The 16,626-nt window shown below is 37.4% G+C and overlaps 1 protein-coding gene across 2 annotated transcripts in view; it reads left to right on the top strand.

Moving 5' to 3' along the window:
- LOC143257644 (trithorax group protein osa-like) overlaps nt 1-16,626 on the top strand; it is a 152,364-nt gene that overhangs the window by 56,951 nt on the left and 78,787 nt on the right. The window contains exon 1 of one of the 2 annotated variants that reach the window (XM_076516686.1): nt 6,870-7,037. The exons of the other annotated variant lie outside the window; for it this stretch is intronic. Coding sequence (XP_076372801.1) covers nt 6,903-7,037 — 135 coding nt within the window. The 5' untranslated portion in view covers nt 6,870-6,902. Of the gene's footprint in view, nt 1-6,869; nt 7,038-16,626 lie in introns of those variants that run through there. 2 annotated transcript variants of the gene reach the window in all.

Here is a 16,626-nt window from a genome sequence, read left to right as displayed (position 1 = left end):
TGGTCCACTTGGGTTAGAGTCAACCAAGTACCAGTGTTGGATGTTCTAAACAGGTTTTGTGGACATTGTATCTGATGCTGGTGTTTAGGTATAGTGTTCAGGAAACCGTGGCGTTGCTGCATTGTCCTTGTTTGGTATTGTAGTGGTCCCTTCGTAGGGCTCCATGGTGGGTGGGGTCAGTTAACGTCGCAACATTCTTTTTTATTATGGATCCCCCAAAAAAAAAACTTAAATAAAATAGTAAACAAAAAACAAAAAAACAGCCCACAGGTAAACGATCACATCTAGAAGATTCTGTGCAGCAATCTTCAACATCTGTAACACCTGTACTTCATTTTCCTTTATTGAATTCTCTCTGACAAACCTTCAAGGCAAATGTATCCCTTTTGTATACAGAAGGTGATATATTGGTGGAAACATCCACATCTCAACACAGTAAACTCCTCTTACATTCAAAGGTGATTGAGGATATATCCATGCTACTTGGAATTAGTCACGAGGAGCTATTGTTCAGACGGTTTTGAAGAACATCCCCGTGTCAGAGATTTTCGTTAGTTTCTTCATCCAAGGAATTTTTGTACTGAGACGTATCTCCTCTTGCAAAGATGGAATTATGATGTTGACCAGTGTTCTCATTTTAACATTTACATCACCAATGTTACATTTCAAACCCTCTCAGATGTTTCCAGTGTCAACTCGAAGAAATCATGTCGTGATTCCTTGACGTGTGCTCGTTGCGGTGGCAAGGAACACGATGCCTGTGAGTGTTACACAGACTCTCATTGCGTTAATTGCAGTGGATCTCATCCATCCGACTTTCATTCTTGCCATAAGTAGCTCGAACGTTACTGTTTACCACTTCATCTCGGATTATGCTGCTGCAATTCATTACACTACTACTACTCTGTGTTTCTAAAAGAATCATTCTCAAATTATATGAAAAGTCTTTTGACCTACATGGTTAAAAAAGCTGATGAATCAACATCAACACCCATCTCTGCCCCTAACATTCATTCCAGTAAACTCAAAGATCCACTTCCTTTTGTTCCGGGTACGAGCATTTCCTCGGCTACATATTTTTCTCCCGTCACTGTATTCCTCTTCTAACGACAGAGACCTGCCCAATCGACCCAGGACAGGATCCATGGAGGTCGACAGATCTCTCTCGAATAAAGACAATAAAGAAAAAAGGCATGGTTGTAAATAGAAGAGCTCTCTACCAAATTTGCTCGTACATAAATAAAAATGACAATTTTGATACAATGAAACTGTTGAGGTTTACCTTCTAATATGGATGACTTCAAAGCACTAATTACTTCCTACCATCCTGTATATCTTTCCTTACGGGAAACATTGCCACTGGACACACCCTTGGAGGCCGTAGCCATCTGTGTTTCCTTGGGTCACACCACCACTGTTTGTTCTCTCTACCTGTCACCTGGAGAGACATATGATCAATCAGACATTGATGCTGTTGTTGAATAGTTGCCTTTTCCCTTTTAAATCCTGGGGGACTTTAATGGACCTCTGAGGAGGTACTGATATTGATGGGGAGGGATCGCTCCATATGGCGTATACTCTCTGATGTTTCTTTTCAATACTTGTTTTTATATTTATTTTCATGCACCTAGTCAGTCCTTTACTGCCATTGATCTCTTATTTTGCTCTCCTTCACTATTCTCCCACTTTTCATGGAGGGTCGACAATAATCCATGAGGCAGTGATCATTTTCTTATAATTTTGAGAGAGACTGACCGTGATCGGTGCTACCCGACCTGCGTACCCTGGTGGAAGCTGGATCAAGACAACTGGCCTTCTTTCACTGCTCTCACAGAATTTGATCCTGCCATCAATAGACGACTGCATGGCAGCAGTGACTCGCTGTGTTATACAGGCAGCTGCTCAATGTATTCCTAAAACCTCGACACGTTTTCTACGATATCCTTGTCCGTGGTGGAATTCTGCCTACCACATGGCACGGAAGGGTCAGAAACGGCCCTGGGATACTCTTCATAGATATCCCACACTCTCGAACCGCATCACTTTCCAGCATGCCCATGTATATTCTCAGCAGGTAAGACGTCAAAGCCAGAAGGAATCTTGGATTAAGTTCACAACCAGTATCTCTTCTACCACCAGTTCCAAAGTCTTATGGGACAAGATTCAAAAGGTCAGTAATCAATATAATTCTGTCCCCTTCTCGATCTTACTCTCTGATTACCAGAAAGTACCTGATACCCAGAACATTGCCGATACTTTAGCTGCAAGCTTTTGCCAGGTATCTAGCACTTGCACTTCATCCTCCACCTCCTTAACCATCAAGACTCGGGCACAGCAATCACCTCTTTCCTTTTGAGCTGATTGTCTCTATGACTGTAATCACCCCTTTACACTGGTGGAACTCAAACTGGTAGTACGTCAGTCGGACCTGATGATATACACTACGAGGTGCTGCGCCACCTATCTTCTGTTTGTTTTGCTACTCTCCTGATTGTATGTAACTGGATCTGGCATGAGAATGTTTTTCCCAATTCCTGGCACTAGGCTATTGTCCTACCTTTCTCTAAGCCTGGGAAGGATCCCAAGATTCCTTCAAACTACCCTGCAATTGCCTTGACGAGCTGTCTCTGTGAGACCTCAGAGGTGGTTGTTAATGCTTGTCTTGTTTGGTTCATCGAATCAAACAACGTCTTCTCGCCCACCCAGTGTGGGTTCTGACGACAGCACTCCACTATGGACCACCTGATTCGACTTAAAACGTCAATCAGAGAAGTCTTTTTCAAATGACAACATCTTCTTTAATATTCTTTGATCTTGAGAAGGCTTATGATACTACATGGAGGTATGGCTTTTTGTAGCACCTTCACGTGTATATGGGTTACGTGGTATTTGCCCATTTTTATTAAAAACATTTTTAATTGATATGCGATTCCAAGTTCTTGTGGGTTTGACACTTTCCCTTTCTTTTCTACAGGAACTTGGAGTCCCTCAGGGCTGTGTTTTGAGTGTCACACTTTTCAGTATAAAGATTAATGCCTTCACAACTGCCTCTCACTGTTACAAACGGGCTTTATGTTGACGACATTCATATTTCATGTCAGTCGTTGAACATTAGGTAACTGAGGGGCAGCTACAGACTGCCCTCAGTCATTTACTGAAGTGTATCACGGTTGTAACTTCCCTCTCTAAAACTTTTTGCATGCACGTTTTCTGCCAACAGGGTATTCACCCTGATCCTGAACTCCATATTGGTGAAGTTGTGCTTCCTGTGGTCCTTGAGACAAAGTTCTTGGATCTTATCTTTGACTGTATACTGACTTTTATATCACACATCAAACAGTTATAAGTCAAATGCACAAGAGCACTGAACATCTTCTGTGTCCTCTCTTTCACCACTTGGGGATCGGATTGATGTTCTATATTAGATATATCGTGCTCTTATTCTATCAAAACTAGACTATGGTTCTGCCAGGACCTCGGCCTTGAAGTTACTGGACCCCATTTATCATCAGGGACTTCAGCTATGCACAGGGCTTTCTGCACTTCCCCACTCCCGAGCTTATACATAGAGTTTAATGAACCTCCTCTACACCCCTGCCGTTTGCAACTGTCTTTACTCTATGCTTTGAGACTTTGATTCTTACTACAGCATCCAACCTGGCGTTATGTGTTCCTTTCTCAGTGGGCCATGCTTTTTCAGAACAGATGATCTATCATTGTTCCTTTTGGCCTTCGTATCCAGGTGCAGTTGGATGAATTGGGTCTATCCTTGGATAACATTGCTGTATCCACTGGTCAGCCTATCCCACCATGGCTTATTACATTTCTCAGATGTGACCTTTCTTTAAGTCATATGAGAAAAACAGACACTCACGATTGGAAATACTGTCTGCTATTTGCTGAACATCTTTCAAATCATCCTTCCATTCCCATTTATACGGATGGTTCAAAGTCAGGTTTGTTGTGGTTCGATGGTGGTACACAGAATCCCTTCTACAGTTTCTCTTTCACTGCCAAACTGTATGGCGTTTATCTTGCCCTGGATCACATAGAAGCTAAGCAGTACTCAAATTGTAGTATTTATACTGACTCGCTTATGGAATCGCTTCATGTTCATTGTCACCCTGTTTTCGCCGATATTCAAAACTGAGTGGCCCATTTCTCTTTGACATCTACTTCTATCTAGTTTTTCTGGATACCAGGGCACGTTGGTATTCGCGGGAACGAGAACTAACTCTGTCTGCTGTAACGCTATCACTGCCTTGCCTGTTTCATACATGGACAAAGGGTCCTATGTTCAAGTCTTGTCTCCGTTCCGATTGGCAGTCGACTTGGAATGAGCAACGTAAAAACAACCTTTTCCAAATAAAACTCTCTGTTGTACTTTGGTCACAGTTTTTTTAACTCATTGTTTTCTTTAATATGGAATTTATGCAACAATGTGTTGTCTGTGTGACATTCAGGCCACAATAAGCCACATTTTACTGTTTTGCCGTTGTTGAGAGTCATAACGTCGGCAGCATTCTAAACATATTTTGTCCCAAGATTTATCCATAACGTTAGACAGTGGTATTGGTGATGGTGACACTGTTCACCTCAGAAATGTTTTTAGATTTTTAAAGGCCATTAACGTTTTTAACGCCATTTAAGTTTTTAGTTTATAAATTAGACTTTTTTTTTAAATATGATTCTTTTTTAAGAATTAAAGTACAACTCGTTCAATATGAAATTAGAAAATGGCCGTAACGTCAAATAACTCGAAACCAGGACTGGAAAGGCAAACTTCAGGTGTCTGAAGCTGATGCCTGAACTTACCCCCGTTAGTCATCCTGGTGAGTTATAATAATTACAATTATGCTACAGAAAGTCCTTTACAACTTGTGTCACTGTAGTTTCTCTCTCACTCCTATAAACGTGATATAAAAATTGGATTTAAAGCTATTTCTGTTTTTAATTCAAAAATTAAACTGTTTTGTTTTACCTTAATTCCTTTTTATTAATTTTAGTTTAATTGTAATTTGTTACCGGACATTTAGCGCAGATAGCTTAGTTGCTTTGCGCCACAAAACGCCAAACCAACCAACCACAATATACACTGCTGGCCAAAATCTTAAGGCCAATCAACATAAAGAAAAAATATGCATTTTGCGTTGTTCGACTCAACCACTTATTTGAGTAGAGCTTTGAAAGATGAAAATGAGAAAAGGGAAAATAAAAATAAAAAACGTTTTTAGCATTTAATAGGGAAAATGTGAACACTATGAAATTAGCTTAAATACCAGCTGGTCAAAAGCTTAAGACCATACTGAAACGAAGCGTTAATCGGTAAACACGTAACAAAATTTAGTCATTTGTTTTCAAGCATTAGCGTTGTCAACATCTCCCACTGACATCTCCTGTGTTACATTGGGTAAAAACATGGCAAAGGCTAAAAAGTTGACAGTTTGTACGTGGCAGAATTGTTGAGCTGCAAAAGCATGGTCTCTCTCAACGTGCTATCGCTGGTGAGATTGGGCGTAGTAAAACTGCTGTTGCAAAGTTCTTGAAAGACCCTGAGGGATCCGGAACGAGAATTTCAAGTGGTCGGTCCAAGAAAATTTCGCCAGCGTTGAGCAGGAGGATTAGAAGGGTTGTCCGGTAAGACGCCAGTCGATCGTTGAACCAGATTAAAGCCCTTACGGACGCAGAATGTTGCTCAAGAACAATAAGACGTCATTTACGAGAGAAATGCTTTAAAAATCGTAAACGTCTTCAAAGACCACGCCTTCTTCCACACCACGAAACAGCTCGGTTAAACTTTGCTGAGAAGCACCAAACATGGGACGTAGAAAAGTGGACGAAGGTTTATTCTCTGGTGAGAAAAAAATTAACCTGGATGGTCCAGATGGCTTCCAACGTTACTGACACGATAAGGATATCCCACCGGAAACATTTTCTACATGACACAGTGGATGAGGTTCGATCATGATCTAGGGTGCTTTCTCATTCCACAGAACAATGGAGATTCAGGATATACAGAGACGTCAAACAGCAGCTGGCTACATTGGTATGTTGGAGAGAGCATCCTTATTGACTGAAGGCCCTCGCTTGTGTGGAAATGACTGGCTCTTTCAGCAGGACAATGCTACAATCCACAATGCCCGCAGGACAAAGGACTTTTTCATGACGAATAACGTGATTCTTTTGGACCATCCAGCATATTCGCCCGAACTGAACCCCATTGAAAATGTTTGGGGGTGGATGGCAAGGGAAGTCTATAGAAATGGGCAAATGCTTATATCGACCATACCAAAGCGAATGTTTGAAATTATTCTCAATGATGGCCGTGCAACTCACTACTGATACCTCTTGTTGGGCATTTCCTACCCTGTTTAGGACTTCTTTTTGGTATGGTAATGATTAAATTTCGTTACGTGTTTACCGATTAACGCTTCGTTTTAGTATGGTCTTAAACTTTTGACCAGCTGGTATTTAGGCTAATTTCATAGTCTTCACATTTTTCCTGTTAAATGCTAAAAACGTTTTTTATTTTTATTTTCCCTTTTCTTATTTTCATTTGTCGAAGCTCTACTCAAACAAGAGTCTAACAACGCAAAATGCATATTTTTTCTTTATGTTGATTGGCCTTAAGATTTTGGCCAGCAGTGTATATAAAAAGAAGTATGTAATAATAATAATTGTGACTAGTTATTGGGTAACATATTTTTCGATAATTGTTTATAAATAGTAATATTTATAGTGAGTTTTGTTTTTGTTTACTTAGAGTTAGACCTAGCGGTAGTGTGCTTAACTATGTTTTTGCATGTTGAAAGCTCGTGACGCGTTATCTCTAACATTAAAAGATCGCCACTCACACTTCTGTTCTCTTCGTCCGAGTGGCTGAGCGCCAAGTTTGGTGACTTATGAAACTAAAATCCACAGTACGGATAGCCCATTGTGTAGCTTTTAACGTCACAAAAATCGTTCAAATCACAGTCTTGGGCTGTGTTTGCATTTTAAGAGATGAAGAAAATCCCAATGTCTGGCACAACTTGACGGTAGGTGCTATTAACTAACTACTTTCCTTCTTTATCAGTATCGGTTCAAAACAAGAGACATCGTAGAAAGTCTGAGTAAGTTTCCGCGAATATCTTATAACAGAACGGAAGAAAAAGTCTGTGAATAAATGGTTTTTAAATTATAAATCATATAATGCAAGTTTGTGCCTGCTTATTTTGACTTTTACATTAAGCTTTCATTCATATTGGTAGGCGAAAGCGTAGTAGACTTCCGCATTCCTATAGGAGAAAACATGAAGCTAGGTGTATGCATCTGAAGCAGAGCTGTGATTTGCTGATATATAGTGTCGTTAAATGGTTATATGGTACACGTAATTATTCTTACGTTTCCATAGAACTGTTTTAATGTAGTGTTATTAAAAGTTTACGACGAGTAAATGGAATTTTAATGACGTTTTATCACATTTGTTTAATTTATGGATTCCTATTACTGTTTGCCTTTTGTGACGTTCATCATTGAACCAAATACGTTAGTTGGAGCGAGAGCCATTCTTATGTTCCGAACTGTGTCGGTTGAATCGTCTTCCCACTTCATTCATTCATTTTCATATTCTGAAGAAGTGTGCAAGAAACGTTGTTCGTGCCTTTAACATGTACAGCAATAGAAGTTATAATGAGTACAAAAAACGAGATACCAAGACTTCCGTGTAATCCGTCTAAGCGCGTGCTCCTTCATCCTGTTTCTTACACGTTATTAAGAAATCTATCGTATAGTTTTAAAAAGTGATATGTAGTTCTTGTGTAATTTCTTATAAGCATAACGTTATTTCATATTTAATTACTACAGATTACAGTCTTGAGCGAGGGGGTGGGGAAAGTGAGCCCGCAGTGTTCTGTGACGTCTTCACATAGAGTGATTTTTCACGTATATATTTAATTAAATACCTATAGTCTTTTCTCTACTGTCACACGGAGCGAAAGACTGGTGTCGGGGTTCACAAAGATTCTCGTAACACTGAAGATTATTTGTTAACTAGACAAGATGAATGCTTGCACTCAAAAGCACAGTTTAGTTTTCAGTATATGTTTTTTACAGTCAAATAAACGAAATGGCGGTTTTCTGGTATGCACCGTTATCAGTAATGAGAACCAGAATTTCCTTACTATGTATGTTGTTGTTTTTTCCACAAATAATATATCACAAACTAATGTCGTGAGGACTTTGGATCTTTTAGCGTTGATCGTTTTTTGTTTTTATTTTTTTGAAATGGTACTTTAAGGACTAGAGAATGTTTATTTGTAGGAACTATATAATTTTAAAGTTAAACCAAGAACCCTTCCTTTTGCTTTATCTAGTATTTATCGTTACCAGAGTTTATATGATGGAGCCTATTTGTCTTTTTCAAGAGCGAACAGGTATTTTTTTTATTTTAATTTTTTTAAATTTTGAAATAGTTTCGACAAAATCAGTGGCGATGAAAGTTAATTTTGAAGTGAATACATCGAGAAGCAATGAATATCGATGCAGTAGAATTAATAAAAACAAATTGGTGGACAATTTCGTAGAAGGTGCTGAATATGCAAATCAGATGATTATAAAAAAGTCATTTTAGCGTGTTTGACCATTCTCACTATAAAATGATTTCGTATACATTATGATTCTATTTATTATTTTGAATTTTTTACAGTATTATTTTTGAAAATATGTATACAACTGCTAAAATTATTATTTTTAAATAGAATAACCTCTTTATACCATATTTCGTAATGTGTCAAAATATATAAGTAATACAAGTTTCAGGAGAATTTAAAGGTAAGAAACCTGTGACTAATTACTCAAAACAACGGAGCACTGTGAATAATAAAATGTATGAATTAAGATCTTTAAGTTTTTTCTTTGACACCTCTCTGTTTAGTCTATTTTGTATAACTGTTACATGTTCTGTAATCCACGAAATGTGTGTCGTATCACTTGGGGATACGTTTGTAGTTTTGGAGGTTATTTCGACTGCTAACTTATAATAATTTAAGGCATCTTCCCTCAATTTAAATCGGATATTAATGACTGCAGCGTTACATCTCATATAATTCCGAAAGGGGTTGTAATCGTCAGTGTTTATAGGAGAATGAGTAACGTTTTGTCTCTTCCCATATCTTCTTTGGAAATACAGGTTGACTGACGAACTACTTCCGTTGTGATAAAAGACGACTCTAACCCAAACACCACATAATTTTTCCTCTAGGTGGTCTACAAATGACCCGGATATTACGTCAGCATTTTATGATGATGATTGCGTTTATGTGTGATGATTGTTTTAATTTTGAGAAACCACTACTTTTTTAAATGTGTGCGTCTATCAACATGTATGGTTGTGCGTGTATTTAACTATTTATACAAATTCATTTGTGTATTTCCTTTATAATACAATTTTATCACTGTTTGTGTTTTACTACAGGAAACGTAGAATATCTGTAACTGAATACTGTTGTTAGTCTGATACAAAATTATTAGTGAAAAATGTAACGGCCTTTCATGAACCTTTCAAATGTTAGTCTTAAAACTATATACGCACGTTGCAATTTCTACTACTACATTCGACGAATCAAATATTTCTTTGTAAGCTCAGCGGTCGTCGACTTTCATCATTCTAACTGGGATAGGCGTGCAGGTCGTTAGGCTCAGCGTTTAATTACGCTAGCTGACAACTAAATATAATTTATGTATAGGGATATACATTTCACTGTGACTTTGGACGCTCGATAAAAATAAGTCCCCAAAATAGAACAGTTTCGAAACTAAAATCCTGTGGTAGTGGTTCTCGTACGATAATAACGGTTGTGAAAGTAGACACTACTTCACCGCGAGTATTCATAATTGATATCATTGTAAAGAATACATAATAATTGTAAAATGTAGTTGAATTTGTTCTTAAGTCGAGTTAATTGAACAAATATCAGTAGAGCACGCTCCATATATATCACTAATCAAGATCCAAACAGTACAATTTTTTATCCAGATTAAAAATATTTGAGCCTATCGTTTGGTGGTGATTTCAGGAGGTCACGGCAGTATACAAAAATAGTTTAACATATTTATAAATCAGTGTAATTATTTTAATCAGTAAGGAATAATTAAAAATACACGTGAGGGGCTTACGTTTTTATTGAAAAAAATATCTGGCTATAATTTTTTGTGGGGCTATTACAAGCCTGATGCTACAATGCGCGTATATTTGTGCTGAAGTTATGAACCTCAACTGGTATGTTATACCAGAGAGTGTTTGCCTTTTAACAATAATGGTTTGTATCGTTAAGCTGCAGAAGTTTGTTTATATGTGTTAATTATAAAACATATGATACACACAGTGTTGGCTGTCCTGTAAATGCGTGCGCAGCTCTGATTTTGGAATCTTCATTTTTAATATTGAGTAAACGTTTTCCTTTAGTTATCTTCAAAGTTCTTTGAGACTTTCTGTATTCTACTCTACTGTAAACGCTTGTTCTAAACATTGTTTAGATTCTCTATTCTCTGTCCTTCCCTAAACATTTGTTCTATATGAGTACATCCTTTGAGCTTTCACTTACCGCGCGGGACCAACATTTCTTACACTCGTATATTTTTAGTTAGTAGAGCTTTGAATTACAAACTTTTAAACACATTTTATTCTGTCTTATTGCGTTTTGTGCAACAAATTGAGATTCTACAATCACACACACACTAGTTAATTTTGCAAGAATCTCGTATTGAAGCTTTTAATATACGAGGTCTGTTAAAAAAATACGCGGACTGTTTGAATTGCGCGGCTCCAGTTGGTTCCAGGGGAATCCACTTGGTGTCGCTAGGTTCGCACAGATCAGCTGATTACGACGCCATTTCCCGATTGCAGATATCTTCATTTGTGTATTAGCTACGCGCTTTTAAGTGAAGTGCGATTTTTTTCGTTTGGCGGATTTCAGAATGAATGATCTGAAGGAGCAACGACTTACGGTGATGTTGCTATGAAGCGTACGGCATGTTTCAAGTGGCATGAACGTTTTAAGGATGGTCGACAGTCCATTGAAGATGATGAGCGTCCTGGACGTCCTTCCACGTCAACTGACGACCCACACGTCGACAAAATCAACACCCTGGTTCGGGCAAATCGAAGTCTGACTGTCAGGGAGCTTGCTGAAGAGCGTGGGATATCAGTTGGATCTTGTTACGAGATTTTGACCGAAAAATTGAAGATGCACCGCGTTGCTGCGAAATTTGTGCTTCAGAACTCGTGAGTTTTTGGCCAAACACTCGATCACTGTTCTTCCCCACCCCACCCCCCTACTCACCTGACCTTGCTCCTTGCGATTTTTTCTTGTTCCTCAAACTCAAAAGACCCTTGAAAGGAAGATTTGAGACGATTCCCGAGATTAAGGCAAATGCGACGAAGGAGCTGGAAGACATTACAAAAGAAGCGTACCAGGACTGTTTCAACAAGTGGAAACACCGTTGGGATAAGTGTGTGCGTTTGGGAGGAGAGTACTTTGAAGTGGTCCCAGACCTGTACCTTCTAAATAAAGTACATTTTGTTTTATGACGTCAGTCCGCGTATTTTTTGAACAGCCCTCGTACGAAAACTTTTCTGTTTTACTCGCTGACATATTTGTATTTTCGTCCGTGACAGCCCACAGTAAATTATGAGAATATATCTATCTGTTCAAGTGAAATCGAGGGCCCTTTATATACGTTGTATCCAAGAAATTAACTACATTGACAAGGATAATTTGAATCTATTTAAGGCCGTCAGACTCGTGGAAACATCCAATTCTGCATTTCAATCTGTACTTGATTTCTGATAGTAGTACGTGGAGTTCTGTTCCAACATGATGAACGAATTCTCAGAAGAATCTGGAATTACTTTCTGCTACAATTTAATACGAAAATCCCGTAACTGTAGCGGGTAATGATGAAGTATGTCTTGAAACAGGCAATAATAATAATGTTAATACGTTTTTATAGTTTAATGGATCACCTTTTTAAGAAAAACACAGTTTATTTTCAATAAAAATATACTGTTATTAACAGTAATATAAATAAATATCCTTCTTACCTATGATTTATTAGTTCTTATTTTATAACGAAATGATTCACATAATTTATGTTAGTGTAGTCGGGCCATCCATGGCTGGGTGGCTAGGAAGATTGACTCGCAATCTGAGGGTCTCGGGCTCGAATCGCTATCCAATCAAACATGCTTGCTCTTTCAACCATGTAGGCGTTATAATGGCCTCACTATGGCCTTGGAGTTGGCGGTGGGCTATCGCTTTTAAATTAGGGGATGGCTAAAGCAAAAGTATGCCCACATGTAACTTTGCGCGTAATTCAAAACAAAACCGAAACTGATTGTAGGAGATCGTAAGGGATTAATTTTGACTTGTCTTTCCTCTCCTGGAGAAAATTTGTACCTAAACATAATTTCCCTAAGCTTTTTCATATAATACTTATATTTGATATTTTGTTTAATCTCAGGATTATCACTTAAATCGTGTAACTTTTATGGGTTGCATCACTAGTCATTTCATTTAACAAGTACCTGTAAATATAGCTTTTCAAATTTCCCGCTATATTTAATATGGAATTTAAAAATAGGAAAGTGTTATTGTTGCCAAGAGCGTGGCTGTTTTTTTGTTTTTGTTTTTTTTCGTGTGGTGTGTTTCAAACACTTGTTTTCACATGTGTGGCTTCCTTTCTTCACTAGTGTGCGTGTGACAAATTACACAGTTTGAGATAATTATATTGTTTAACGTTCATTGTTGCTCTATAAACCAGTAATTATGTAATTTTCACATGTGTGGCTTGCTTCTTTCACTAGTGTGTGTATGTGTGACAGTACTCACACAACATGCTTTTCTTTTCATCTGTTGGTAAAAGAGTAACCAAAGGGTTGACGGCTTGTGGTGTTCACTAACTGCTTTTCATCTGGTCTTATCACTTCTAAATTTAGAATGGCTGGCTCAGATAGCTCTCGAGTAGTATTACTCAAAATTTAACAAACAGATAAGAGCTCAACCTATATATATGCAGTCTCGAGTCGGTTCATAGAAAAATTGCACACAACGTTCATTGTTTAGGACTTTCTCAACATGGTGTGTTCCGTGTGAGTGTATTGAAAGAAGTGAAACACATGCAAAACTGTTTTAGGAGAGACATGCATAAAAAAAAGAGCTTTGCTGTACTTTAGTGCATAACTTTTAGTCCTATCTGTGTGTGAAGTGTACGTTCATATGTCTTGCCACTATCAAAATAACGCGTTAACATTTGTGAAAACAAAATTTGAGTTGTTAACCAGCAGTGAACCGCAACTTCTCTTATGTTCCCTCCTGTTCTTTAATCCGTGAGTTTATGATATCCAGTTGTTGTTTTTTATAGCGCAACTTTTGAAATTCTAACCGTTTGATGTCAATAAATCTATCTGATATCCGGGACACTGAAAACCGGGAAGAATTAGAACATTATGTGGACGGTGTCGGAGCAACAAGTGATTCGAAAGAAACATCTGCTGTGTTGAAGGGCGTTCAAAACTTAGGATAAATTAACATTCAAACTAAATATTGGAGTGGGGGGATGGGGTAGATTGGATACACCATCTTGATCGGAATATCCAAATCCGCTGGGTTTGTGTAAGGCGGTCTGATACTTTAAACTACAACTTCTATGTGATTTTACTAGCAGTTCAATCCCACATGCGAGGTTTCAGAAGTAAATCAATGTTTGACGTTTGTCCGTGTAATGGAAGGTTCGGATATGTGACGTCGTTCGGAAACAAAGATTCACACGCGGCTACGGTATAGTTTTTTAAATAAAATCCCTTGCTTGGTGTTTCTTTCTGCTTTCGTTTGCAAGATGGATTTGTTTGTCAATGTTGTGTTGTGCTTATGAAGAGCCATAATTAGATGTTTTGACTTTATACTAATTAGCGCAGGCGATCGATCTTAAATATGACTATATACCGGAACAGTGTGCGCATTGATCTTATCAACATGGCGAGATAGAGAAAAAGGCCGCAAACTTCTGAACTACGTAGTTTTTCAGTCTTGGTTGCTAAGGCAACATTTTGGTAGTGGTTAATAATCATGTCGCTAGATGGCAGCGTTTGCGGTTTCATGGTACAACTGGTATGACTATTTTTTTTTTTTAAGTATATTCAAACGTGTATGTGTTTGGAGAGATCGATTCAGTTAAACCTACAATTTCTAATATTTATTCATTATGGCCGGACTGATATGAAGTTAGTATTTTAATATAAATATTTGATGGAATCTATTTCGCAGTATTTTTAAAGCACAGTTACAATTATACTTTTTTTTTCTTTCTTTATCGTAAAGTTAAAGGAAGTCTGAACGGGTAACTTACATGCTGAGAAGCTATGGTAGTAGCAATCTTGCTGTAGTTTCTTACTGCTGGTGACGTAATTTTAGCTTATTTTTATATTACACTTTCTGGGTTGCGTCAGATGGCTTCTCTTGTTAAGTAGGCTTTTTGAAGCCTTTATAATGTAGATATTGAGAATAATATTCTGATGCTAAGAATTTCTTGAATTGGGCGCTAAAATCTGCTCTCAGTGAGAAAATAATGGCAATTGGCACTGAAAAGGATAATACAGTAAAACCTGTCTAAGGCGGAATCGCACGGATCCAAGTAAAATTTCCGGCTTAAGCAGGTTTTCTGGCTTAGACATAGCGAACATGCATTTCCTTAATTATATATAATTTTTGAGCGGAACATTATACTTGCTTGACTCAAGGGAAGTAAGACGTTTGTGATTAAAGTTATTATACTGTTTATGCTGTATTCATTAGAATGATAACAAAAATAGACATTTAAAATATACACAAGTACACAAAATCTTAATCAAATTTATTTGAAGAAAGTGTCCAGTTTTAACTGTTTCGTTTTTTTTAATGGGCTTTCTCATGCGGTTAAAAGAGAACGCCAGTTCCATGGCCTTTTCGTGAAGTTCATTTTCCCCCTTCATTTTTGCATACAATTTGATAGCGTTAATTTCACTTAACACTTGTGATGAAGTAGAAATTTCTATTTACTCACTATTTTTTCTCTTTTGTTCATCATCTGAATCTCTCGCGCTGTTGCCGTCTTGTGATTCTCTTATAGATTTTAAATCAGTTTCTGTTAAAACATTCTTGTCAACGTTCACAAAACTTTCCGCGTTCACAGAATCATCCGCATCAATCTTCTCAATCAGAGTTTGGATTTCACTACAATCATCACAAAAAACAATTTGCCCACAATCTCCGCCATTCACAAGAATAAATCCACAATTTCGAAAGCACTTTATTACGCATTAGATTGAATGACTTAAAACTGCAGTTGCAGCTAACACATCAATTTTTATGGTCATTTCAGATGCTCTCTTACAGTCGTCCATGTTTGCAATAATATGCTGAAGCATCAATTTTCTGTATTTCAGTTTTATACACTGTTGTATAATTCAATTATGTAATGGCTGTAGAAGTGATGTTGTACATGGAGGTAAAAAGACTAAATGAACATTTGAAAGTTGAACCTATGGTTGACAAGTTGCAATATCTAGGAAAAGTAGAACATTCCTATTTTCTTGTCCCAATTTTTGTTTAATTTGTTTAAAAATTCCTCGAATATAGCACTTATCATCCAGGCTTTATTATTCACTTTCAATTCCACAAGAAGTTGATTATTCTTAAATTTTTGAAACAGCTCGGATTTTCATTTTTACCTCTTACCCATGGTTTCTCTAGTTTTCCATCAGCAAATGAGACCAAAAGTAGAGTCAATAGTTCTTTTGAATAGCGACCTCCGGAATAATTACGGAAGAGAAAAGAACAGAATATATTTAACCAACACTTACTGTAACAAAATGCCTGAGAATTTATTACTATTTAAACAAATTATTAATTAAACAAGAATTTATTAATACTTAAAGAAATTATTAATTAAATAAGAAATTAATATTTAAACAAAAACATCTTTTCCACTTTACTCAGGTTCTAATCCTACTTGTTGATAGATGAGGTAGGTGAAAGATAGTTTTCCGTCCGCATTACGCAGGTTCTGCCATATAGAGAGCTTTCTATAAGAGAAATCTTAAAATGATGCTAGAAAATTTTGATACTTCTGGCTTGTACAGGTTTCCGCCCTATGCATCTTCCGGCTTAGACAGGTTTTACTATATATATATTACATATGTCACAGGCAAATTTGAAACGGCTTATTGCCATTAACTCAGCAATGTTTTTCTGTAATTGAAGGGCCTAACATGGCCTGGTGGTTAAGGCGTTGGACTCAGTATCTGTGGATTGCAGGTTTGAATCCCCATTGCCGAAGTGTTTGCCCTTTCAATTTTGGGCCATTATAATGTTATGGTCAATGTCACTATTTGTTGATAAAAGAGTAGTCCAAGAATTGGCTGTTTGTGATGTTGACTAGCTGCCTTTCCTCTAGTCTGTGATTGCTAAATTTGGGAAGGCTAGTGCAGATAGCCCTTATATAACTACTCAAAATTCCTACCATCAAACAAATCTTTAAGTTGAAGTTAAATATCAGAATTGGATTTGCACAAAATTTCCTGATTTATTAGAATTTGAGAAGTATTATATT

The sequence above is a fragment of the Tachypleus tridentatus genome, chromosome 7, assembly GCF_004210375.1.
Source record: "Tachypleus tridentatus isolate NWPU-2018 chromosome 7, ASM421037v1, whole genome shotgun sequence".
NCBI lineage: Eukaryota > Metazoa > Arthropoda > Merostomata > Xiphosura > Limulidae > Tachypleus > Tachypleus tridentatus.
This window is presented reverse-complemented; position numbering and strand designations above follow the sequence as displayed.